At 53.2% G+C, this 26,581-nt stretch overlaps 1 protein-coding gene across 2 annotated transcripts; it reads right to left on the bottom strand.

Moving 5' to 3' along the window:
• Positions 1-14,764: 14,764 nt before the first annotated feature.
• LOC121658097 (SPARC) lies at positions 14,765-25,046 on the bottom strand. 2 transcript variants are annotated; one of them, XM_042014537.1, is made up of 10 exons: positions 24,847-25,046; positions 18,939-19,007; positions 18,693-18,743; positions 18,444-18,528; positions 17,912-18,033; positions 17,610-17,730; positions 17,289-17,422; positions 16,981-17,129; positions 16,244-16,392; positions 14,765-16,047 (listed from the first exon to the last, which is right to left on the bottom strand). In XM_042014537.1, the coding sequence occupies exons 2-10, from the start codon at positions 18,993-18,995 to the stop codon at positions 16,019-16,021; spliced, it is 897 nt and encodes a 298-aa protein (XP_041870471.1). In that variant the 5' UTR covers positions 18,996-19,007; positions 24,847-25,046; the 3' UTR covers positions 14,765-16,018. The 2 variants fall into 2 exon arrangements, with proteins under 2 accessions (XP_041870471.1, XP_041870472.1); XM_042014538.1 differs by lacking the exon at positions 18,693-18,743.
• Between the last annotated feature and the right edge of the window lie 1,535 nt (positions 25,047-26,581).

The following is a 26,581-nucleotide window of genomic DNA, read 5'->3' as shown; positions in this document are numbered from 1 at the left end:
CCTTGCCCTGGTGGTGTCACCATTCTTCAGGCACTTTCTTGGTGTTGTTGCTGCTGGCAGACACATGCACGTGCATGCAGCTGGTGCTGAAGCATCCCGGGACAAGGGCTGCGAGGTGCTGTGGTGATTCACGTGATCAATAACTGCAGGGGATGAATCTCAGGTACACATCTTTGGGGCAAGGTGAGGGACCTGCAGCTTGTGTATTCCTGGCACAGGAATCAAGAATAAAATTGCAGCCCCTGAAAGTTCAGTGATAAGCCTGACAGTGATAGGTGTGGGGAGGGAATTTCCTGCAAAGTGCTGACTATAAACATGGCCATTAATATTATTCTGAGAGGATCTGGTTCATGATTTATTAGACCTGTGTGGGACAGGCCCATAGAAGGCATATGGAATAAATCAGGTGAAACCCAGAGCTGGTTCTATCCCTGCTGCTGCAGTGAGGGTGGTGGGAGCATGGCAGCCTGCAGGGAGGCTTCCCAGGGACACACCAGAGCACTGGCCAGGATGGGTCTGAGGTTTGTTCACGGGACCTGGGGTTAGGAGAGGAAGTGAGCAGGAGGCTGGGAGGTGAGTGGTGAGGAGCTTGGTCCTTCCCAGGCCCCAAAATGTCTGGGCTTCAGCAATGTGCAACTTGGTGCCCCACACCACTGATGGAGAAAGGGGGGTGGGAGGGAGGCATGTTGCTACAGTTCTGCCATTACCACATCCAAAATTATCGTTCATATAAACAAGGCAAGCAAGAAGCAAACCTCAGAACAAACCAGAACTCGTCTGGGGGGAGCAGGAAAAGGCAGGAGCCACAAGGAGGGGGAGTGGGAGGTGGGATCCTGCTGCTGGCACTGCGGTTCAGCCCATCTCACCCGGCTGTGCTGCTGCACCCTCTCACAGCAATCTCACTCGCCTTGTGGCTGAATTTGCCCTGGTGCAGGTTGGAAGGGGAAGATGTGGAGGTGAAGGAGCAGGGGTACCTGGGGAGCAGCTCTGCTGTGCTGATGTAGGAACTTCTCCCTAGCCCCAGGCAAGCATCCAGCAGCAATTATCTACAGTGGGTGGCACTCAGAGCGAAGCTCTGTCTGGGTTTTATTTCCCGGCCATCTATCGAGCTGCCTGAAGGAAGCTCTGCTGTAAAACCTGCGTCCCTCCTGTCACAATGAGTGTTGAGCCTGGCTGACTTGTACTCGGATAAATAACAGCAAATGGGCTCTGTGGAGGGCACTGGGCAGCAAAGGGACCGTCTTCCAGGGCACCAGAGCACCCCAGGCTGACGTTTAAAGCCTAGGCTGGTGTGTTGGCATAAATCATCTTCCTGTTCAGCGTCCCCACCTCTCCAGTCTCTGGTGCACCCCTTCTCTGCATGGTTCTGTAGGAGGTTGTCGCTCCATGGAGCCCAGTGCTTCACTGAAAGGGGAACGTTGTGTGCTACCACTGCCCCTTGGGGCTGAGGGCGGAGATTTGACACGGAGTTTTAGGAGAGGTCATCAGGTATTAGGTGGCTTCTCTTAGAGAATTCTTAGGGAATTAACCTAAGGGTTCACACACCAGGCTCTGGAGGGGGTGTCTGTGCTTCAGGTGGCTGAGCTGACCACCGGGGTCGTTCTGCCTTCGGAGGGGCTCTCCCTGGTATCTGGAGTGCATCTCACTTCAGTTACATTTTCTTGCTGTTAGGGTTTTATTTAATGCAAAATAAGTAATCTGCAGGGGAACAGCTGGAACATCCTCGGTATCAAATCAGAGGGGTAAAGCCCCTGAAATAAGGAATTTGAAGGACCAGGAGACCAGGAATTGAGAAATAACCAGTTCCTTGACTGATCCTGGGAAACCCAGCCTTCTGGTGAGCTTCAGCACAAGTGTTGCAGAGATGTAGGCAGGCAGATGGATGCTTGGGATCTAACAAACATTGGCCAATAGTGACATGGCTTGCTGTATGTGTACGAAGGATGACTGTGAGCAGCTTAGAAGTGATTGTTGGGCAATAGTTTGCTGTTATGCAAATCACACCAGTGTTGCACAGCCAGGGAGGGGTAATTCTTCAGGTGTCCCAGTGCCTCAGCTGGAGCTCTGCTTGGCTGTGATCAGCTTGAACAGAGCTGTAGGAGCATGGTGAAGGGCACAATGTGCTGCTTCATGTCTTGCTCTGGGCTCAGAGGACAGATCCTGCTCCCTCTCTTTTGCTCTGTTGTCACTAAATGCACACAGCTGGTTGAGGTGCTTCTCTTGCTGTCCACCCCTTGTCTCTTCATTTAACATTTTTCAAAGCTGAGCAAAGGCACAGGGGCTGTGGCTCTTGCACAGAGCCACTCCAGACGCACATCTGCTCTCAGATAAGCTCGGGGCCAAGTGTTTCACCCAGTTTTAAGTCTGGAGAACTTCATGCTTGCAGCCCCAGGGCGCGAGGAGCCCAGGCTGGCTGCAGCTGGGAACACACCCCTCCACGTCGATGCACTTCGCCTCTTCTGCTCGGGCTGCTGCTGGGGAGCGTGGCAGCGTGAGGTGTTCAGGTGTGGATCAGTACTGGCTGATCCTCAGCCAGGCCCAGATTGCTATTAATATGCTCTTAATGCTCCCTAAGCTGGTTATAGAGGAAATTCTACTTTAGACACTACCATGCGCTCCCTGCCAGTCCTTAGCAGAGCTCGGGGTATTTCAGCAACATGCAGGATTCCCAAATAAATAGAAAATTACCGGGCATTGCTTTGTTAGGCACTTGGAAAGGATTGTCTTCTGCAAAAGCAGCATGTTGTGTTAATGGGAGAAATTATAAAGGAATCAGGAGGGAATGTATCTCTGCAGCAGACAGGAAAGGACAGAGCAGTACAGGAAAATGCAGTGGAGTGGGACTCTGTGGGCACCTGTGGAAGCTCCCTGGGCTGGGTACAGGGAGACATGGGGCATGCTGAGCTGGAAGGGGGAGAGCCAAGCCCCCTGACTATGCACAGTTTTCTCTGTGCCCTCAGGAGCCCATCCCAGGGCAGATCAGATCAGCCTTTGCAGCTCCTGCACCAAGGACCCGTCAGGTATCCGTGGTTGTGACTGAATCCTCAGGGGAGGGGAAGAGCCATCAGCTGACCACTTGTTCTGACTGAACTCCTGAGGGTCGTGATTCAGGGTGGCTTCAAACCACTGAATTCAAGGGGTTTAAGGTGAACAGGAACTACCTGCTGAGCTGTGCTCTCCTCAGGGGGATGCAGTTTCAGGGGTGAAGCAGGTGCTCAGTGACTGTGCTGGGCCTGTGCTGTGTCTCTGGTTGTGAGTCCTGGGAAGCAGAACATCCATCAGCATAAGTGCCAAGGCTGGTGTAAAGCGAGGGGCAGGTCCTAGTTCACAAAATGTGCCTTGAGCCAAAGCTTGCAGCACTCCTGGAGAGTGGGGCAGGCTGGGAGGCTTCCTGTGGCAGCTGGTGTGCCTGCTGGCCAGGCTGGCTCCAAATGTGGCCCAGTGTGTCCAGCAGAGAGTGTGTGCATGGACACGAGCCCCACGGTGCACAGCAGGGATATTTGCTTCCTGGCTGCAGGATTTGACATTCTTCTGCTCTTTGTTTTCTGGCAGAACAGGAGAGTATGTGGATCCTCACAAGTTCTGGTATCTCTGATTTATCTCCTTCCTCTTCATACCTGAAATCACTAAGGATGAGGAACAGAAAGCCTGGCTGCCAGCAGCACTGAAAGGGCCCTCTATATTACCCTGTGGTTTATAATTTCCAAAGTGCTTCTGTCCAAAATTACCAGAGGGCAGAATGGCTGTAGGGAACGTGGAAACAACAACAGCATGGACACAGCTTGCTCTTGTTTATACAGGAATGGACCAGCAAGGCACTGGGAGCATGGGTTTTCAGCAGGCATGTGAATGCCAGATGGACAAATACCCTGGGAACTCCTCACCTGGCCAAAGTCTTTTTCTGCGGTGGATTTGTGCATGTATGGACTGTGTGAACAGAGGACAAAGGCAAAGTGACCGCAGGTTGTGGTGTTACAGAGGAGTCAACCTTCCTGAGTGTGCTTTTATTCTTAAAGAGACATGTGGACCTGTGTGGGGCTCAGGAGACAGTAAACTGAAGGTGAGGGAAATTCTGTTCTCTGCCAGGGCCTTTGATGAGAGCCAACTCTGAAGGCAGAGTTAATTCCAAGGGAAAGAACACAGACATTTGGGTGTTTTTAGGATCAAGGGATTGCCTTCAAAGCTGGTTGGGCATCTTAGGCTAACCTAAGGTAGGTGTTGTAAATAAAATAAGTGACCTGGAAAATACACCAGGTCTTCTTCACATCTCTGCTTTCTCTTCTGCTGGGCAGCCAGGATGCAGAGGCTGGGGCAGGTTGGTGGGGAATGGTGCTGATCCAAGGATACGACACCAGCAGTGGAGAAAACCATGCCAAAGCTGTGCATGTACAGAAATGAGTGGTTTTAGGGACATGGAATAAACACATAGCACACACATGTGTCAAAACATCTCTGCAAGGTGCAAAAGCAGGCGCTGATGCAGAATATATTTATGTGGAAATACATCTGGAGGTAGTAAACAGCAGTTTATGCTCCTCTCCATGTATGTGCACAGATGCCTTTCATGGCATAACATGAACATGACTGAAGGGGAGGCCTGTTAATCGAGATGAGAAAAGATAAGGAAGCACATAAAAGGCAGAGATTACACATTCTTGTAAAGCCTTCAAAGATGAATTCATGCACTGGTATACAAATATGCAGGGTGGGGGGAAGAGATGTACCCAAACACATCAACAGGGAATTATACCCACGAAGAGATGAGCAGTCCCCCTCTCTTTTTGGATGTATGTTTAATACCTTTGTGATGATAATTAATGCCCCTGTTTGGGTGTTGCATCTTGTGATTTACTGCGGTCTTATAAATCTTTCAGCAATTTGAAATCTGCAGGGAACAAAGGTACTGCAAAGGTTTGGAAAAGAAACAAAGAGAAGGAGCTGCACCACATTCAGCAGAGGGTACCCTGGGCTATCTGGAAAGAGTTGGCTGGTAGGCAGGGAAGGTAGGAGGTCCCACAGGACCTTTCCAGCCCAGGAAACCAAAACCTGTTGCCTGTGGACCCCAATTCCTCCCACCAAAGGGAGGCACCCTCCAAAGTAGCTCTCCCTCTGGCTGGCTCTTACACTCGTGGAAGGGGATCTGGGTCAGGCTGATTTCTCTCCAGGAGGGCAGAACCTCTTCTGGTGGCTCCATGCCCTCCTAAAGAGTTTGAAGATGGGAGGGCTGAAGGTGGGCATGGAAAGCCACGTGTGAGGTAGGCAGTGCTGTGGAAGCTGTGGGTGGAGGTGGGCAGAGAGTACACTTGGGAGCAGATGGAAGGGGGGTGGAGGTGGTTTTTGGGGAACTGGGGAGGGAAGTGGAGCCAGTGAGGGATGTGCTGGTGAGTGACAGAAATAGAGCAGAAATAATTAGATGAGATGTGTGAAATGGGTGGCTGTGACAAGAGGCACTGGAATGCAGAATTAAGATGGTGAATGTGGTAGAGTCTGGAAGGAAGAGCCAGAGGTCTGGAGGTCTGTATGGAGACACACAGAGGAGGGGAAGAAAGATGTCACAGGGGTACAGAGAACAAAGACGAGATCTCTCTAAGAGGATGGACATGTGTGAGAGGCAGGTGGGCCCCACTGCACCACGGAGCATCCCTGCTGCCAACAGGGAGGGACCTTGAGGAGGGATCTCTTCCCATCCAGTCTGAGCCTCTGACCCGCTGGCAGTGGGAGCATTGCGACGGGTGTTTGTGGACAGGCACAAACCTCATCTCTTCCCTGCCCTCTCCATGACCTTGGCAGGGTGCTCTGTCTCATTGCTTCCAGGAGGTGAGCAGGCTGTTTCAGCAAGCCAAAGCCTGAGGGCTCGGTCTAAAGTAGAGCTGTGGCTGCAGCGTGATGGATGGAGGCTGAGTGACCATCGGAGGAGCTGGATGGCTCCTGTGTTTCACAGACAGAACCTGTAGCCCCTTTTTAGAAAACACAGCTGCGAGGCAGACAGGAAGGGACTTAGAGGCAGGAGGGGGCTCAGGTGAGAAATTAAATCAGGTGCTGATCAGTCATGGCATTGCTGGCCTCCTCCCACAGGGCTGAGAAGGGACATCTTGAGGACTTCAGCAGAGTCATGGTGCCCCAGCGTGGTGCCATTGATTTGCTGCTGCCTGGGCCTGCTAAGGAAGTGCCACAACGGAGGAAAGAAGGGGTGACTGGTGATGCCCTACTGATTTTTGCCTTTTCCTTTTATATATTCTCTGTATTCTTTACACATGTATTTGTAGCTCTGTAGTCTATTATTGTCGCTTAGCTTCAGTATTTTCCTAGGCAGAAAGACAAAACACATTCTAAAGCCCCAATCTTTCTGGGAACCAAGGCTAAAAACCAGCTCTTCGAGACACATTTTCATCAACAAAGTTTAATCCCATCTGAGGGAGGAGGATTTAGAAGGGCTTGGACTGGGGAGGAATTACCTCATCTCTCATGTCTCTAATTGGTGATTTTTGTCACTTACGCTAATTTGCTAAACTTATAACACTGTATTCACCCTGTAGGGGTGGGCTTTTGTGGGTGTTTTCCATATCTGCCCCTGGAGGCCTCCAATAAACCCCAACCTTTCCAGTACCTCCTGTACTAATATCTTGAAAGTGTGTTGTTCCATTTCTAGGTCCTTAAGGCATCACTGGGACAACACCTGGAGTGCAGAACAGCCCCCAGCTCTGTGGATGATGACCAGGCTGCCCTGCCAGCACGAGGGCAGGGAAATGGGGAAGGGACAGTGCAGGGATGGGACTATTGCAGGGATACATGATCTGCCTCTGGCCCAGCAGCATCTACCACACCACACATGCTGAGCCAGCCCTTATCAGACAGACCGCTTGCTTCTGCCACCTTCTTTGGGGTTTGTTTTGCTACTCTGACACTGAACTTGTTTTCTTCTACTTTTCATCTACTGATGTCCAGTTGGTATTTGGTGGCAGAGTGGCTCTGATAGCAGTCACAGCCATGACAGCAGTCCTGACTATTCCTGCCAAGAAATCAAAGCTGAAGAATGTGGAGGTGGAGGTGTTGGTGGGACTGAGGGGTGGAGAGGCATGACAGACCATCTGCAGAGAGCATGGGGTGGTCTGTGCAGCTGACCGTGACAGTGAACACCGTGACTTGCCTGGTGGAGATGGTGATTTCTGGCTTCTTTTCTAGGATGAGATCATTCATTGGATTCCCACCAAAAAATCAGCACTCCCTCCCGCAAACTGTTCAACCCTGCTGAGGGCATCTGTGCTGATTATTGCTGTAGGTGAATCTCCAAGAATGCCAAGGGGCTGATTCTTCAGAGAATCGAAGCCTGGCCACGTGTGGGTGGATGAGAAAGTAAATAAAAGGATGAAGAGCTTGGTCAATCAATGCCTCCCAGTGCTGGAATCACACTTGTCATCATCAGGGTCAGGAGAAATGGGAGGCACTGGAAGTGAGCAAAACTGGAAATGAGTAGAAGTCAGTGGAGGTTTTCGGTGTGTTTTTTTCAATGATCACCTGTGTGATCATCATTTCACCACTCCCAAAGCAGCACATGGCTTAATTCTGAGTTCTGCAAGGAAGAAAAAGGTTGTTGCCAGGCTATTTCTGATACCCTAAATAATCTACAAGAAATCCAACCATCACTTCTTCAACAATGCAGGGTCAAGCCAAAAGTACTCAGATAAGAGCTGAACCCCACAGCTGATCCCATTCCTGGGGTGCCTGCATATGAATCAACTCAGCTGGAACGTTGACACCCTTCAATTTGTGCTCATGTTTTTCAACCTTGCTCCTCCGCAGGTCTGTAGGCAGAGGTCACAGGCAGGGTCCTGATAGGAAAACGTGCTGAGAGATCAGTGCCTCCTCCTTCCCAGCACCTGGGGCTGAGAGGGGAAGGAGAAACTGACGGGGCCAGGAGAATGAAGGCTGATATTCCCCTGTGGGTGAGCAATGGGCTTGCCAAGGAGGTGGGGAGCAGAGCCTCCTGTTTAGCTCTGGGGGAAGGTTGGCTTCACTCCAGAGAGATGGGGGTAGTGCTGGGGTGGCTGCTGGCTCTGGCACGTCTCTGGTGATTTAGATCTGAAGATGTGTAGGAGGTTTCTCTGGCTCCCGGAAACCCCAGCACAGAGAGGCAGAAAATCCCTTCCAGCATTTACTGGGAAGTCTGGTTGGGTTCTGGAGAAGGCAGGCTGAAAAGTGGACAGGACAAAGGGGTGCTCAGAGAAGCTCAGAGAAGCTCTCCAGTCGTGTGTGGGGGCCAGTTTGGGAGCATCTGTGTCTCTGAGGAGCCGGCTTGGCAGGATGGGACAGAGGCAAGGAGAGGGTGTGCAGAGATGGACATGGGGTTTGGCTGGCAGGAGGGTTTGAATGGATGGCTCCCAGACAGAGGCACCCACAGAGTTGTCTCGGGTTAACAAGCCCCACTCCTGTTCTCTGTGGGGCTGGGAAGAGTCAGAAACACCTGGACGCAGCTTGACTGTGGTATAACTCATTGAGATGGCAGGAGCTGTGCAAGGATGAGCTGAGCCCAGGGAGAAGCAGAGAGGGAACAGAACATGGAAGAAGAAGTAGGAACTTGTCAGATAACCCAAGAACCCCTGTTTGTGCGTGGGTGTGCACACGTGTGTGTGAAGCACGGCTCTGCCATGTGGTCTCAGTTTGGTCTGCATGGAAGGGGAAGATTTTTGCTCTCCCACCTGGATGGAAAGAGGAAACATTTAGAAAGAAGCAGGGATGCCAAGGCAGGTTCATTCACTCTCTTTGCAGATCCTTTGGCACCCTCACAGAAGGAACCTTTTGCAGCAGGGGGCATGTCTCAACCCCATCTTGTTTCCTCTGTCCCTGTGGCTCCTCCCTGGGTCCATTCACAAGCCTTCCCAGACAGGGCTGGATCAGGAAGCCAGGCCTCTCCCAGCTTTGGCAGTCCAAGGCTGGCCTTTCCCCAGCAATTCAATCATTCCTTCTTTCCCAAACGGAACGTGCCCCAACACCTTTGCTTGAACCGAGTTGCATTCAGGAACCTGGGTTTGCCCACACATGTTAAAGGTACGGCTGGAGGCGAGAAGCAGGGAAGCCAGCCACGGCTTCAGTGTGGAGGAGAAGGGAAGCCCTCAGCAGAGCCCCGAGGTTGGGGCTGTGGAAGGGGGGCTGGCTGCTGGAGCAGCAAGGTGTGCCCTGACATCCCAGCCCAGCTCCTTTCCAAAGGAGTTCCTCCTCAGCCAACATTTGGCTTTTCAAGCCAGAATTGAGCATCCTCGGGGAGACAAGCCAGGGGTCTGCCAAGGGGTCACTGCTGTGGCACTGCAGCTGCATGGTGGTGATGGGGTCTGGAGGAGGTGGGAGAAGGGATGGACACAGCGGTGTGGGAGCGCCAGGCTGAGCCCAGCAGTGCTGAGGGCTGCAGAGGCTGCTTGGCTCCCACCCGTGTTCTCCTCCCTGGAGGGCTGCCCATGTGGGCAGCACAGGCAGGGGTTTGCAGGTGTGAGCTCTGTGTGCACCACTTTCATCCCTGCCAGTTTTTAGGCAGAGGCAGCCAAGGAGGGAAGGATGGTCTTCTCCTCCCATCCTCTTTTGCTCTTTCAGAGAGGGAAATTTGTGCTCATTCCAGTCTGTCCACCATGCCAGGATCTCCAGGGGAAATGAGTTTCCATGGCCAGGGGTTGTAGTTTGCCAGCACTGGCTTGAGAACATCTGCATGCACAGGCCCTGTGTTATGGTTAACGTGCAGGGGATATGGGCATCTGCCTCTGAAGAGAAGCAAACCTCTGGAGCCCTCCAGATTTCCCCTCTGATTATTACAGCATGTTTCTTCCTGCCAGAGGTAGTTCATCCGATGCCAGCTGCCAGGCAAAGGAGAAGGATGCAAACAAGACATGTTAAGTAAAATACTCCAGGATGAGCAAGCTGTAAAGGAAAAGGAAATTATTCCTGTGGAGCAGGATAAAGGCTCACCAAACAGACAGCATGTGGGCAGTGCTCAGAGTAGGGAACAGCTCTTTGAAGGGCATGAAAATCCACACCAGAGCTAAAACCTGGAGCTGGCTCGCAAGTGATGGGGGAATATCTGATGGTAGATAAGGTAAGGTTTTCATTAAGGACACCATGGCCAGGAGGAAACAACAGGAGTCCTGCAGGATGAATCGTGCTGCTCAAGCTCAAGCAGACAGGGCATGATTACAGGTGTGGTTAGTGCAGAAGAGCAGCAGGACTGGGTCAGACCAAAGGTCTGCCCTGACTCATCTCTGCACTCAATAGCAGATACTTCAGGGAGAAGGAGCACAGCAAACAAGGGGTGATACTTGGCCCAGATATTAACCCAGCTTCCAGACTGCATCCAGTTCAGGCACTTGTGAGCCAAAGCAGCTCTTCTGGGGACATTAGTGTTGGTGGAGAAAGAGCCTCCAGTTTCCAGGAGATCCCTCATTTCATGGGAAGGAAAGCATCACTTGGCTGGTCGGCACTGGATGCTCAGTGTAGGAGTCCTGTGGTGGTTTGACACTGCTTCTGGCTGTGAAAAGCCCTGTGAGTTTCAGGTACAGCCCCAGCCACCAGGAATTGCCCTGCCAGGCATGGTTATGGTGCCATGACTGCCCTGGGCAGCCGCAGACAGTCACCATCAGGCTGCGGTCAGGCTTGGCTTTGTGCATGGAGAATTTCGGCCCCGGAGCTGACCGCAGCAGAGTCTCCAAAACCCAGGCAGTAAAGGTGATCAGTGAGGTGTTTGGACAAGAAACAACAAGAGACTTGTACAGTCTCTCGAGTCCAAATGGAGCAGCAATCAAAAGGAATATGAAATTAAGAAAAATGTAGGGAATGCACATAAAAATGTGTCCTGGGGCGAGTTGTTTCCCAAGAATCACGGAATCAGTGTTTCTTTGATTGGGAGCATAATACTGAGCCTGACAAAAAATGGGCTTAATTGGGAAATGGCCCTGGTTTATGTGGTAGGACATAAAATAGAAAGTAATGGAAGTCCTCCATGGGCAGTGCAGAAACTGGATAAAACCTGACACAAATAATTACTTACCATGCAATTAACTTGGCACCAGAGCATCAGACTGAGCCCAGCTCCTGTTAGAATTCAGCATCACTGTGCAGTGAAGTACTTGTCCGTCTGTCTGCATCCTCTCTGTGTCCTCAGGCCACCCTGAGGAATGCCATGGCTGTGGTTTTATGCTCCATCAAATCAAGTTAAAACCAGACAGTAGGTTCAAAAATTAGAGGGAATGGTACTGAGAGAGACAGACTGAGCTGCAAAACACAAAGTTTGGGATCATATAAGCCATGAGTCCTTTAGAGTGAAAAATGGTCTGTGCTCCAGAAGGGCTGGGGGGGCTCAGACCCCTCTCGGTGAGGTGGGATGGTGTCATGAATGAGTGGCTTAGGTCACCTAAAGAGTCACTGACAAAGGTATCGGCAAAAGAAAGTTTTAATCTAAGTTTGTGAAAGTGCAGCTTAACATCCACTCTGTCACTTCCTACACAGATGAAGCATACACAGGGAAAATCGATCAGAACCGTCTTAAAGGGATTTGCCTGGAGACCAGAGGTACAAAAGGATAAGAGTGCAAAGGGTAAGGAAGAGCCTCCCCTTGAGTCATGAGGTTCAGAGTGGACCCCCTGGCCAAACTTAGCCTCAGACTTGATACACTGCTTTATGTCGAAAGGATTTAGCAAATGGGACGGGATGGGATGAGATGGGACAAGATGGGATGAGATGGGATAGCCAAGCGTGGTGGGGACGTAGCCCCTAAAGGGACCAGGGCTCTGAGCCGCTCCGCTGCGAAGGGCAGAGCCCTCGGCTGAGGGATGCGGGAGCGGGTCCGTCCTCCCGCCCGGCGCCCGAACAGCCCCGGGACAACCTGCCCGCCGCACCCCGCTCCGGCAGAGCCTCCCCGCTCCATCGCCGGCCACATCGCTCCCCCCGCTGGCCGCTCCGCGCCGCTGCCGCTGCTGGGGATGGAGCAGGAGGAGCAGGAGGAGCAGGAGGAGCAGGAGGAGCAGGAGGAGGAGGAAGAAGAGGACGCGCCTCTCACAGTTTCGAGGGGCAGAGGGGTGCTCGCTTCCTTCCCCTCTGCCCTCCGTCCAGGCCGGCCGCAGGGAGATGCGTCCCTGGAAGTGTTTCCCCTGGTGTTGTCTCTTTGCTGGAGGTTGGGCAAGATTTTACTGAATTTGTCCATCTTTGAAATACGTAAGAGATTTTAAGACAAAAGGATGCTCCGCAGGGATACGGGCAGTTTGGAAGCTGTGCCACAAGCCGGAGCAGGGCAGAGGGGTGGAGGTGATCCTGGCACTGGGGGACCCATGATGAGATCCCCCCTCAGCAGCAATTCTGGGTGTGCTTGAACTGCTGGGAGAGAGACCCGTGTGTGAGATTCCCACCGGGAATGATAGGTCCATCAACCCCACCACCCTGCGTACCTGAACACGGGTCAAAGCCCTCAGTTATATGGTTCAATCTTCCTTTGCAGGGCTGATTTTAGCTGAGGAGACTTGAACCTGGGTGAAATACCAGCATGGAGCCTGAGGGAATGACATGAAGCTGTATCAGGGGAGGCTTAGGTTGGATATTATTGAATATCCAGAGGGTGTTGGGCACTGGAAGGGGCTCCCCAGGGGAGTGTCACAGCACCAAGCCTGACAGAGCTCAAGAAGCATTTGGACAAGCCTCTCAGGCACGTGGTGTAATTCTTAGGGTTGTCCTGTGCAGACCCAGGAGTTAGACTCAATGATCCTTGTGAGTCCCTTCCAACTCAGAATTTTCTGTGATTCCATGATTCTCTGCTGTAGGATGAGTTTAATTCCATGGGTTTCCAGTGTCACTGTTAGCTAGAGTAGAAGCAGCTCCAGGTGTAGCCACACCTTGCAGACAGTGAGGCTCTGAGTCCAGGCTGTCTCCAGGTGTGTGGCTGGAGTAGTCACGGTGATCCCTGGCTTGTCACCTTTTTCATCACCTGCATTTTGTACCTTTAATCCACAAAGCTTAATGCAGTATTCATGCCACAGTTTGTTTCTCTTACAAAAGCAAGGGTCAGGAAAACAGAGAGGACGGCACGAATCTCTACAGAAATCTTTGTCTGTCCCATCTTTCCTCTCTTGAGTGCAGGACATGGCTCAGCGAGTAACTGCACCAAAATGAACCATCTCTGCAGATGCACTGTAGCATTCGGGTCAGGCTGATGCTGGCTTTGGATCCAGATCTCTCTATTATTTTTCTATTTCCTTTTTTTTTTTGGTTTGCAAACTGTGTCCTCAGTCAGCACTAACCACAGGGAGAATTTCCACTCGGAAAGTACAGGCGAGTTTCATTACTGCTGTACAGGCACGGGAAGGCTCCATTTCGGCTCTAACAGGGAAAGGGCTGTTCTGTTCCACCCTTGCGGACTGTCTAGGTCTGAAAGCTCAAAGAGGCCAGCTTATTCCTCGAGTCCTGACATAACCCCTTGTATGGCATTTGCCCCAAGGCAGTGAAATTCCAGCCACTTGATACTTCAGGCTGTGACCTTCGAAGGGTTAAGAGAGCCCCAGCTTCAACCTCCTGAGCTCATTCTGATGCTCAGTTAAAGCCAGGGCAGCTGCACGTTGTTATAGCACTGGACTGGCTCCTTTGGGCTGGGACTCCCAGACTGCTGGGACATGGGTATTGTCCCATGGGATGGGACATGGCCCTGGAGATGGATCACCTTCCAGAGCTGTGATAACCAGCTCTCCTGCTGGCTTTCCTGAGCTTGCTGGGACTTAGAGCTGACTCCTGCACTGAAGGCAGGGGACAGGAAGGCTGGAAAGCCTTCCCTTGCACAGGAAGCTCCGGTGCCTGTCCGGCAGCGCTGGCAGAGGGCTGAGCTGGAAAGAATGCAGCTGCATCTCGGCGAGGGAGTGGAATGAGGGTTTCTGGCTGAGAGGGAGTGGCTGGAAAGCAGGCTTGCACAGGATGGCTGATCTTCTCCAGCCCCTGCCTGTCTTCCTGTCCTCTCTCCTGCCCAAACCTTCTCTCAACAACTCTCCAGGCCTGGAGGTGGGTCACATCCAGCTGGCTCTTGCAGGGGTCATGGGTGGTGGTGCCCCTCTCTGTGTCAGGTCTGCTTGCAGAGGCTGCTCCCGTGGTGGGGAGACACTCACTGTGTCTCCATTGAGAACCCCCCTTTGGCTAACAGCCCTGGGAAGCAGTGTGGCCAGGTGGAATGGGTGCTGTGCTTCAAGGCAGGGGTAGAAAACCCTCCCCTGGCCACTCTGGGCAACAGCTTTCCCACTGGGGTGAAACACCTTGGCAATACACTGCAGAGTGACTGTCTCCTGTGGGATCTGCCCAGGGCTCTGGGCAGCTGGGAGTGACCCTGTGCAGGATCTGACCCGACAGCTCCACTGGGAGCGCAGCACATCCCACAGGGGCTGTCAACAGGGACCTCACAGCTGAGCCAGAGCTCTTGCAACTTGGCTATTTTTAGCCCATGCAAATGGGGGTGTTTCTTTTCCTACTGTTGTGCCTTTTTGCCTTTCCCAGGGATCTTATTGCTGATGAAAGCAAGGGCCTGAGAGCCACATGAGTGTCTGTGCTGGCTGCTGCAGTGACCCCATCTCCACCCACATGCTACTCATCTGATATTCCCCAAGCCCTTTGCAGTGATGGGCTGGAATGGGCAGAAGCACCTCAGCTTACCTTGGACCAGAACCTTTTCTGGGGCTGGGAGACCTGTGGTAACAATTTGAACCCATGAGGTTGGTGTTGAGGGGGCAACCCCCCTCACCAGGATGGGATGAAACAGAGGAACATTGCAGTCTGGTTTATTGTCAGTGTTTCAAATCAATATTTTTTATTACAGAGACTCATGAGGTTGCTCACACTGTGGCAGGAATTTAATAATATAAGGCACGGGGAACATTCAGAGGTAAAAAAAGAGTTCTCAGCCTGGGAGATTTAACCATCACTTTGCTCCTGTCAGGACCCTCTCTTATAAAGCAAAATCCAAATACCTTTTCCCTTCCATCCTTTGCATCCCTTAAATCCACAAGAGGAAAAAAATATTACAGCCTTTCCCTCGAGCATGTGGCAAATATGCCACTTTCTGGGCAGAAACATTCCTTCCAAGTGTGACACGGCTTCCCTGGGAGAGCAGGGCTGGAATTTAAGCACAGCCAAGGCAGAGGGGTGAGCAGTGCTTATGGGCACTGTGATCTGGGGAGAGCCAAGAGCTTTATCTCACCTACAGCTGAATCACAAGGTCAAGGTGAGCCACACACACCCCATCTAGCACAGAAAACACGACAGCAGCGTGGTCATTGAGTGATGGTGAAGCATGTAGCACTTTCAAACCTTTATTATTGAAGACGATTTTACAGGTTGGGAATCATTTCATCTTACTTGTTTGAAATTCTGTGCACTTCCCTATTCACTTGTTCGATTTCTCTTTTTTTTTTTTTTTGTGCCCAATAACTGCTAAATTCAAGCCCTGGGAATGGGAGGGAAAAATAAAAAAAAAAAGGGAAAACAAAATCCTACCACTCCGTCTTTCTCACCCCTCTCCATCCTTCCTACCACGAGCTGGGTGGCCACAATGTCACCTGCAGCTGCTCTGCTTGAGAACCCAATCCTCCTACATCCTCTGGCTCTGCCTTCCCTCGCTGGCATCTGTGACTGGGGCGGTGAATCAGCTGAGAGGGTTTTGTGTCTGACATGTCAGGAACGTGCTGTTAGCGAGAAGTTAGGAGAAGCCAATCCGAGAGCGGATGCCAACGCAGAGCGGATATTTAGCACAGGAACAGTCCGCGGTAAAGACACATCAGAGAGAGAAAAGGCTGGTAAGAACATGTGGAAACAGCTGGGTGAGTAATCTAGTGGTGATAGATAAGGCTATGAAGGAGGACTGTTATTTCTCTTAGCACCGTTACTACATATGTTTAGACCTATATTAGCACCTTGTTCCCAGGGGAAAAACAAAACAAAACAAAAGCAATTTAAAAACCAAAGGAAGTGGGAAGGTTAAAACATGACAAAGTTGGCAGCAGAGCAGGAAGGCGAGCGTTTAGATCACAAGATCCTTGTCTATGTCCTCTGTGGAAGGAAAAGAGAGAGACAAAGTCAGGAGGTGGATGGTGCCAGGGTCCCACTGTTCCTGCACCCTCCCCACTCCCCCCTGCTCTCCCTCACCCAGGGCAGGCTGTAATGCATTGCTTCAGCCAGAGTGGGGGCTCTGGGGGTGCTCTTCAGTCTCCCCTCCACCCCCATTCCTGCCCTCCTCAGCACTTACGCTCCTTGATGCCAAAGCAGCTGGCCCACTCCTCCAGGGCGATGTACTTGTCGTTGTCCAGGTCGCAGGCCTCGAAGAAGCGAGTGGTGCAGTGCTCCATGGGGATCAGGGGGGCACGGAGCGGGGCCAGCTCGGTGTGGGACAGGTACCTGCCAAGGTGACCACGTGGTCACAGGAGGGTAGATGCTTGCCCCAGCTCTCTGTTTTGGCTGCTGTCCCAGTGCCCTCCCAGTATCAGCCCCTAAGTGTCACCAGGGTCAAGGCTGGTGTCTGCCTTTGCAGCTGGCTGTGCTGGTCATGAAATAGCCACCAGCTGGGGGTCCCTGCCAGCTGCCCCCACCCCACAGGCCCACGTGTGTGATCACTCTCATGCCCATCTCCAGCCCACAGCTAAGCCAGCAGCTGCTATCTCAGCTGCTGCAGTTATCCCGGGGCCTTTGGACTATGATATTTTAGGGGACTATCATAGAACAGTAAATCTGAGAAGAGAGAAACTCCACACCCAAGGGAGGTGGGAGCAGCTGGGGCTGGGGGAGGCCTGCAGAAGAGCTGGTTGCAGGAGGCAAAGGTGCCTCTACCCCAGCCTGGTTTGCCACAACCTCTGCAAGATGTGACTCTGCCACCAGCCACCCACTTGTGTCACATCTCCAGCCTGCCTTGGCACCTTCTACTGCCGAATCACCCTGGTCCTTGGGCAAGAAATGGTGGGGTCTCTGTCCTGCTCTGCTGGCACTCACCCATCAATGGGGTGCTGGTCCAGCTGCCCGAACTGCCAGTGCACGGGGAAGATGTACATGTTGTAGTTCTTCTCAAAGTCCCGGGCCAGGAGCTCCACGGTGTGGTCACCAGCCTCCAGGCGCTTCTCGTTCTCATGGATCTTCTTCACCTGCCATGGGAGAGGCCGGGGAGACCTTGTCAGTAGGGAAATGGGGTGCAAGGGGGGACCTTGGGAGGGACTTTACAGGGATCCCACAGGTCACTGTGGACAGGCTCCCTGTCTGTGCTGGCTCCGTTGCAGGGGTGAACTGCCTCCCCTGTCCCTCACCTTGAGCTTCTGCTTCTCGGTCAGCAGGTTGTTGTCCTCGTCGCGCTCGTACAGGGTGATCAGCACGTTCTTGAGCCAGTCCCGCATGCGCAGGGGGAACTCGGTGAGCTCTGTGTCCAGGCAGGCAGGGATGACTGCAGGTCATACACAGTGGTCAGTGCAGCATCTGGACATGCAGCTCCACACCCTGGACATGCAGCCCCAGTGCCCTCCCACCTCAGCCCCGAGCCTGCCAGGACCTTTGCTCTCCCTCAGACTGTGAACATGGGGGGGGTGTGCCCAGTTAGGGATCCTGTTGTCTGAGGGTTTGGCCCCACTTACATTTGCAAGGCCCAATGTAGTCCAGGTGCAGCTTGTGTCCCTTCTTGGTTCCCTCCAAGGTGCACTTGGTGGCAAAGAAATGGCAGGAGGAGTCGTAGGTCTTGTTGTCAGTGCCACAGACCTGCACAGGAAGGGCAGATGCTGCATGAGAGGCAGGGAGAGCCTCCAAACGAGATGTCTGACTTGTTTCCTGGGGTGGGCAATGGCTCCTTCTTCACCAGCCACCCTTACTCTGTCTCCATCTGGCAAAGCCCATGTGGGTCCCTCCTTGCCCTGGGCCACCCAGCAGCTGCTGCCCTCACCTTCTCGAAGACGCCAGCGGTGGCGGGGCAGCTGGAGGGGTCCTGGCACACACACATGGGCGAGTTGTTATCATCCACCTCGCACACCTTTCCGTGCTTGCAGTGGTGGTTCTGGCAGGGGTCTGCAGCAGGAGGGGAGCAAAGTCAGAGCCAGCCACATCCTCACCTCCCATGAGATGCTCAGCGCACCTCAGCACAGAGGGAAGACAGAGACTTTGCCAGGGACAGCCCCCAGCATCTATTCTCACACCAGGAAGATGTGAAGGTTTCCAGAAGTCCATGCTAGCCCTTGAGCTAATCCTGAACTCCTTTCTTTAGCCATTCTTCTGTTGCAAAAATGGGCTTACAGAGAGCCCAGGGCTGGAAGAGGCCATGTGCCTCTTTTGCTTTAAATGTGCACCCAGGCTGGCATTGTCCTTGTGCTACAGCCCTTCCCAAAGGAGCCCCTCAGTGTTTGGGGTGGCTTAAACTCCCCCACACAGGGAGGGGATGGTGTCCCTGCCAGCAGGAGGGCAGGGAAAGAGGGACTTACTCTCTGCAACAATCTCCTCTACATCCTCCGTGGGTTCCTCGAACTCTCCCACCTCCACCTGGACAGGATTAGCCCCCACAGGCTCCTGCAAAAGAGGTTGGTGTTTCTGCTGTGGGTGCACACAGAGCACAGCCCCAGCTGCCTGGGGGGCAGAGCAGCTCCCCCTTGGCTCCCCAGCGCTTTGGGGATGCTCTGCCCAGAGCTGTGGTGCTGAGGGGGTGGGTGAGGAGGAGGGACAGAACCACTGACCTCTGTGGTGGGATCTTCGATGACCTCTGTCTCATCGGGCAGAGCCTCCTGCTGCAGGGGCAAAGACCCGTGAGTGGGGATCCGTGGGGCAGTCCCAAGGGGGGTGACCCACTGGAATGGGCAGTAGGGCCACCCTCAAGTTGCCCCTCATCCCTCAGTACTTTATTTGTTATAAAAGAAAATCCCCATCGGCTACTCCAGATGGACATCCCCGACAGCAGAGGCTCTGCTGTCTCCTGCACTTACCGGCGCTGCCAGGGCTTTGCCTGCCAGGCAGAGAAGGAAGAAAATCCAGGCCCTCATCTTTCAGCAGACCTTGAATAAAGCAGAGGAAAAGGAGGGATGAGGAAGGAGGCCACTGTGTACCGCTGGGCTCCAGGCTGAGCACTCAGACACTTCGAGAAGGGCGTTCTCTCCATTTCCTGCCTTGTCTGTTCAGCATTACAGACCCACATGATGGCTCTTCTAGCCAAAATCTTGGGCCAAATCGTGTTTCCAAGATAAATTCATTTGATTTTGCAAAATGAGACAGTGGGGTTTAGATGTCTGTTGCTCTCCTGGATGCCTTTAGGAAAATCACAGTCAAATTGGCTCTTTCCTTCTCTGGAGGCTTTTTTTTTACAAATCACCCCATATTTTTCATGTTAGAAATCCCCTGTTATGAGTGCCAGGTAAAAGGAATGAAGCTCTATCATCTTATTTGTCAATCAGAGGAAAAATGGAAGTGGAGGAAGGAAAGAGATAACAGAGAGACAATGAGACAGAGCACTTGACAATTAAATCCTTTAGAAAACCCCTTCCCCTATGGACACAGACATCCCTAGGGATATCAAAGCCTAACATGTATAGGTGTCTACTATTGTTTTTCCCTTTCCTGCTCAGACCTGAGGGTCCCCAGACTGGGTTTGAGGGACCCAAGACCACTTGGGGGTTGTGTCCTGCTGGGAGACGAGCTCCAGAAGGATGAGCCCTTTGCACCTTCCCAGTCTGGGCTGTTGCAGAGCCTCTGTAGGACGAGGCAGCCCAGCTAACAGTGGCTGTGATGTGAGCCAGGAGGAGAGTGCAGCTGGTGACATCCCCCTGGCCTTGTCCCCCCCGGTTCCTGTTTGGCAGGGACGAGCCCCTCTGTGTGCGGGCGGAGAGGAGCTCAGCTGGCCGCTTAATATGCCGGTGGCAGCGAGGGCTGCCCGCTCCCTTCCGCCCCGGGGACAGTGGAACTCCGCCGTTCTCGCTTGTGCCAGCGAGGGGACCTGTCCCCCTGCCAAGTCTCCCTTCCGCCTGCGCTCCTCCGCTCCACCTGCGCGCCCGGGCCAGCACAGCCCGCCCTGGCGCCAGCAAAGGGAGGGATTTGCTGGGACAGAAAGTGTTGGACAAGGTCTCTTCTTCTCTCCCAGGATATCTGATGTCACTGCATCCTTTCCTTTCCATGCACAGCAGCTCTCTGGGTGTAAAACCACACCAAACCTGTGCTGCCGAGACGCCAGCCAGGCTGGGCTCTGCTTTCGAACTTAGCATGGTTTGGCCACTCAGAGAAAATCCTCTTTCCAATCTCAGGACCTCACCCAGCCCCCAGTGGGGTGTCTGTGCAAAATAGGGAATGGATGGCAGCTTCCTTGGGATGTCAGAGGGCTGGGAGGGGGTGCTGGGGATGGCTGCTGTGGTGGCATGAAGGACCTGTGGCAGAGGAGCTGTGGGGAGGGGGTGATGAGCCCTTTTGCTCTATCAAGGCTGCAGCTGAGCAGCTCCCTCCTCTCCTGCTTGGTATGAGCTGTCCCTTCCCCTGGTCTTGATTTGTTCAGGAGGCTTCTGTGAGCTCTGCCAGCATTTGCGAGCAGAGATCACTGGTTCTTCACTCCTGGAAGGGTTGTTTGGGGAGGGAGGTGGAAAAGTACTGGTGATTCTGGCCATCTCCCCTCTTGCTGGTATCCCCTGACTTGTAAAGGCTCCTCCTGGGCTTCTCCCAAGGGTCTTGTTTACTTTGGAAGATGCTCTGAGGTTCAGTGATGCTCATTGGGCAGTGCCCAGCCTGAAGAAGAGGGCAGTGCATGCACATGTGGAAGGTGGCACTAACAAGAACCCAACCCCACACCAAGGCCATCTTAGATCATTTCCCCAAGCTTTAAAAAAGCCTTGAATTTCAAAGTCTGGACATGCAGTAAGCTGGGGTCAGGGAATTACATGTTTGCTAGGAGCCAGCAGACGGTTGGAGCTGCCAGTGTTGTGTTTGGAGGAAGAAGGAACACGAAAAAGTCTGAGCAAACAAGTTCTGCAGAGCTGTCTTGTGCCTTAGATGGTAAAACAAATTTATTATAAAACGACAACCTTTTGGAGGCAAAGCCTGTGCAGCGAGGACATTGCAGTGTCTGTGAGCCCCTGGCTGGCTTGCAAATGGTCATTCCTGAATGCCTGGTGGTCAAAAGTCCTGAAATAACAGCTCAGGAGCCTTGCACACGGAGTTGCTCCATCAGGATAATGTGGTCCGTGGTGCAAGTCTCCCTCCTTGTGGAGCAGCCATGGTCCTGCTATCCAAGAGGATGCTCTTTGGAGCAGGCAGCTGGGCCGCACCACGAGCTCAGCATCCATCCCCCAGCTGGAGGGACTTGGGAGGATCCCTGAGGGGCTCTGCACTGGGAGTGGCTGGCACTGCTTTGTGAGCCCCACGGAGGGCAGAGGGCAGCAAGGGGGGTGCAGCCAAGGGGTCATTTTGGACAGAAGAAAACAGGGAAAAAGATTTTAGCAAGCAGGGACTTATGTCCTTCTGCATCCTAAAGGAATCAACAGACACCAGCACTTTGCAGGATGCTGGAAACCAGCACAGAAAGGGCTGCTGAGTATAGAATGAGAGAAGCTGCATGGTCACCACCCTCTCCTCAGGCCTGCCCTCCTGAAGGTTGTGAATTGAGGAGACAACAGGGCACGCATGGGCTGCAGGACCCATGGGCTGCACAGCCTTTTTAATACCTGACCCCACTTGCATCCTACATGGGGCTTTCAGCTCCCAGTCACTCTATGAACAGGGTCTGGGGGCTCCCACAAACAACCCCTTTCCAGGATGGCCCTCAGCACCAGCTGTTCATTGCATACCCCAAAGAAGAAGACCACGGGGTGTAGAGAGGTCTGAGGCTGACCCTCAGCACCTCCATAAACTCAAAGCAAGCTGCTCTGGGAAACTCTTTGCCACGCTCCCCCCAAGCTTGTGGCACCATCATCGGTTTCTCCTGATGGGGAAAACACCCTGCAGCGATGCACAGAGGAGAATCTGTGCCACTGGGTCTGTGGGTCTCTCATGGGGACCCCAGCCTGGGGGCCTTTGTGGGTCGGGGGAGGACACTGACGAGGCAGGCGCAGCCTCCAGGAGAGGCTCCATGGATGGTGGGAAGTGGTCCATGTGGCGCTGGCCCTGTCCAGGGTTGCGTAAGCCCTTTGGGGTGCCACGTTAGCGTGGGGAGGAGTCTCTGCCTGGCCACTTTGACAGCTCCTCCCCGAGGCCACCGGGCTCACCCCAGCTGCCACCCCTGCTAACCCCGGGTGAGGGGCTCCGCTGCCTCCTCCCACTGCAGCCTTGGAGGCAGGAATGGGCAATGGCTGGGCAAAACCCTCCCATGCCTCAGCTCCTGCCTGCAGCCCAGCCCGGCAGCAGGGTCTCCTGCACCCACCCTCCTTCTGCTCACGGCTCATCCAAGCCTCTGGAGGAGCTGACATTCCCCCACCTCACACGGAGTGTAAAGGCAAGACTGGCCCAGAAAAAGACTCTGCCAAAGCCCACTGGGGCCACAGTTTTCAAGGTGCAGATGGGTGACCGAGTGTGACCCCCATAGAGACACAACGCCAGGGCTGGGTCCCCACTGCCTCGCCCTGACCTCCCTATGCAAGCAAGACCCTCTGAGCTTTGCTCAGCAGCCACTCCCAGGCTAAAATTCCATTTGAAGCCGGAGCTGTTTGCGTGAGTCCCCATAAAGCTCCCTGCTGAACAGGTCCCTGCATGTTCGGTGCTGGCTCACCCAGATGTGCTGCAGCTGCCCTGGGTGCCTGGGGAGCAGGGCAGGGGAGTGGGCGGAAGCCAGCCTGGCTCCTGCCACCTGCACAGACCCCTCTCACGCAGTGTGCAGGCTCAGACAGCCATGGAAGGTTTAGATGGAAGTGCAATTCCCTTTAGCTCACACACACATTTACACACTCCAAGTAAAACACGGCGGGGAAGAAATCTACCTACTCCATGTGCCCATGCAGAGTCAGCAGAGACACGGCTACACCCCAGCACTGTGTGAACCCATTCCCTGTGCTGGGGGCTGAGCAGCTCTGATTGAACTAGGAAATGTTCCAGATCTTACAGGGCTTATTGATACAACGGCAAGAGCCCATCACAGCTGTGTGCTGAAGCTGCCGTAGTTTCTCCAGGTTGCAGACTGAATCCATACTGGAAAACAATCAAATTAGTACAAAGAAAAGTGCCTGGACGAGCCGGGGTCTGCAGGCAGCGGCTCATGGATGAGCTCTGTGCAGACAGGTGAGACAGAATTTTGCGGTCCTGCCTGAGCTTTTTCTTTTGTGTGGGCTGGACCTAAGGCAGTGTCAAAAGTAGCCCGGATATTTTAGTGCCAGGTGCCAGAGGTCCCTCCGGCTCCCGGGGGATGTAACCAGCTGATCCCGCACAGCTCCACAAAGGAGGGAGAGAATAAACTGTCCGATAAATGTTCTGCAAAAATGCAAACCATCTCCAAAGCATTCCCTGGACTTGCCCTGCCACAGGCGCTCCAGCGATAACAGCCCTGACATCCTTCGGACCAGAGGACCCAGAAAAGGTTTCCATGGGAGCCGACATTCCTCTGGGGCTGAGTCATAGAAGAGCAGAGTGTTGTAGAAGGAGGGGCTTGAAAAAAACTTCGAAAAGTTTATTTCTGCTCTTCCCCCTCCCAACACCGCCCGCACCTCTGCTCCTGCCTATGTGGCAGACAATGGCTTGGCTTTTGCTGCTGCGCAGGATGCAACAGCCTTTCATTTTCACTTGAAAGTCGCCTGATCCACCCTAACAAACGGTTGCAATTAACTTTTGTCCTTTTGGAGGGATGCTGAGTTTTTGGGCTGTTTCGAGTTGGTCCTCTCTGAGGGCTCGGGAGCACCGGTGACATTCCCGGTACGCCCGGTTTCGCTCCAACTTGAAACTTTTGCCCTTCGGTTTGGGTGGGAATTCAGCCCCCAAACGGTTAAATTTCCTTGTTTTTGGCTGGATGCAACCGAGTGGAGCTTTCTTAGAAAAGGGACACAAAGAGCAGTTAGACTGTCACGTCACCGGGCCGGGAAGGACAGCGGCTGCCTTTAAAGGAAGCAAGCCCTTGTCTCTTCTGTATGGACCTAAAATAGTGCCTGACCGAACCCAAGTCCCTAAAACTTAAAAAACCACCCCAAAAGAGCTTTACTCCTCCTCTCCTGCAGTCGCCGTCTCCCTAACAGTCGATCAGCCAGAGTTCGGCAAGCCAGGGCAGCAGACTTGAAAGGCTTTCAAAGTTTGCTCGGAACAAAAAGCCGAGTGTCTTTTTTTTTTTTTTTTTTTTTTTCAAAGGAAGAATAAGACCGGCTACACTGAAAAAATAAAACCGCTGAGATGAAGTCGACAGCTCTTTTGTTCTTCCTCTGGATACTCTGGTGAGTAAAACATCACCTGCCAACGCACCTCAGGCTGGGACTAGTGGGGACTGTTCGTAACTAGATCTGATTTTCTCTGCAGGCTGGTTGTGCCCAGACCTTGGTCTCTCGGATCTCTCTAAGGAACTACCCACCAGCTGAAAACCCAGAGGGGAAAAAGGGAGGAGAAAGAAGAACGAGGGCGGGTTAAACCTTTGCAGTCAGATGCCAGCATTAAAGCTCTGGCAGCGAAACTGAGTAAGAGACAGTTTAGAAGTGGAAATGCTGCAGAGAAGAGAAAGGGGTGAAGTCAGGAGGAGTTTCCAAATGCACCGCTTGGGGTGGAGAGCGTCCAGCTCCCCATCCCGAGTGATGCATTGCGAGCACTGGACACACTCCCCTGGACACACTCCCCTGGACACACTCCCCTGGACACACTCCCCTGGCCAGGGTCCCCCACGAGCCGGGCTGTGGGGACCCCCATGTCGGGAGGAAAAGCACAGCAAAGGCAAACGCGAATCTCGGGCCATACCTCGCAGTCCCGGCAGCACGGCTGAGGGAACTTCAGGCTCTTGGACAGGCTGGAGGAATCTGTGGGTTTTAGAAGGAGGCAGGAGGAAGCCGAAGGGTGGGCTGGGTTTCCCGCTGCCTCTCCCCCTCCTCCTCCTCGCTATCTTTCCAAATCCGTCTCTTCCTCTCCCCCTCTAAGTGGGCAGTCCCTCCTGAGGCACAGCCTGGCTCCAAAGGATAGACCAGAGAAATCAAGCCGGAGATCAAGGGGTCCCTCGCGGGGACAGAGCAGCCCTCAGCGCAGCCCTCCCAGCAGAGTCCCTGTCACAGCAGCTCCCTGCTCTGCTGCCGTGAGTTTTCAGTGCTCTGTCCCTCTCGGACTGACAGCAGGGGGGATGGGGGAGTGCCAGCTCTCTGCTTGGTTTTTGCACCTCTTAACCACTTCACCTGCTGCAATTATGTTAAATGCTGTCATTTCTCAGCGGAGTAGCTCACTCCCTGAGCTGGTGTTTCCCATCCTCGAGGGCATGCAGAGGAAAGCGGGAGAGCTTTTGCTCGTCCATCCTGTCCCCTAACACTGCTGATATCTGTGACTGCCTTGTGGAGAGGGAGAGGAAAGAATGACGCAGGGAATGTGGAGGATAGAGACATATCTGAAATATGCTGTAAGTAGGCAGAGAAATGCTGGGCTGGTCTCTCTGCTGTGGTTATCGTCCAGCAGATCTGGACTGATTGAACAAAACCCACAGTCAGAATTGCCAGTCAGCTGAATTCAGTGGTCTCTTCAGACATCACTCAGTATTTTGACTTTACAGATCATAACTCAGCTGGAGCAGCTGCCCAGCCAGAGGGAGCCAAGCAGCAAAGCTGTTTCGAGTTGAGTTTTCCCATCTGTTCCTCTCTATGCTCAGGGTGAAAACCCAGCTCTTCTCTCCTTGCTTCTCTCCATGGCTGAGAGGATCTGAGGTGCATCTGCTCCCTCAGAACCAGCATGGCCATGGCATTGCACTGCAAAGGAGAGCCAGCAGCCAAAAATTGCTACAGTTTGGGCATCCCTAAAGAGTGTCTCCGTGCCATACAGGGCTGTTCTGAGCCCTGTGGATAATCCAGCCCTTTGCAGCTTGTGATCCTCCTGTGGCATCAAACCTCACCCCAGGGCTGGTCTCCAGGGGCTGCTGGAAAGATGGTGTCTCATGTAGCCAGCAGGACTGAGGACATCTGGGCACCAGCAGTGTGATTGTGCTGGGTGAAGGACACCCAAGACCATAACAAAATTCAACATCATGTTTTGTTTTGGCTGCCTGGGGTTTGGGTTCATTCCTTGTGATTATGTGCTATCTTTGAGAGGGGCTGAGACATGGACCTGGGTGCTTAACTCTTCCCACTGATGTTGCTGAGGATTTAGATGTCAACACAGGGACTGGCCTGTGATGACCTCTGGGCTGTGCTGGCTCCTTGCCCTGCAGGATGCCTCCTTGCCCTGCAGGATGCCTCCTTGCCCTGCAGGATGCCTGCTTGCTCTGTAGGATGCCTCCTTGCCCTGCAGGATGCCTCCTTGCCCTGCAGGATGCCTCCTTGCTCTGTAGGATGCCTCCTTGCTCTGTAGGATGCCGTTGTGGCTCTGTATCAGCTCACTCCTCATCCATCTCCGTATCTCTCATCATCTGTATCTCTTACAGCACTTCTGCTGCATGTGAGAGATCAGATGTAAGACTAAACATCCCATGGCCAACAAGGAACAAAATATAACCACAACA

The sequence above is a fragment of the Corvus kubaryi genome, unplaced genomic scaffold (assembly GCF_017639235.1).
Source record: "Corvus kubaryi isolate FWS band 111438036 unplaced genomic scaffold, C.kubaryi_AGA036_p1.0 split2-37374, whole genome shotgun sequence".
In the NCBI taxonomy this organism is placed as follows: Eukaryota; Metazoa; Chordata; class Aves; order Passeriformes; family Corvidae; genus Corvus; species Corvus kubaryi.
The sequence above is the reverse complement of the archived record's forward strand: the minus strand, read 5'-3'. Positions and strand labels throughout refer to the sequence as shown.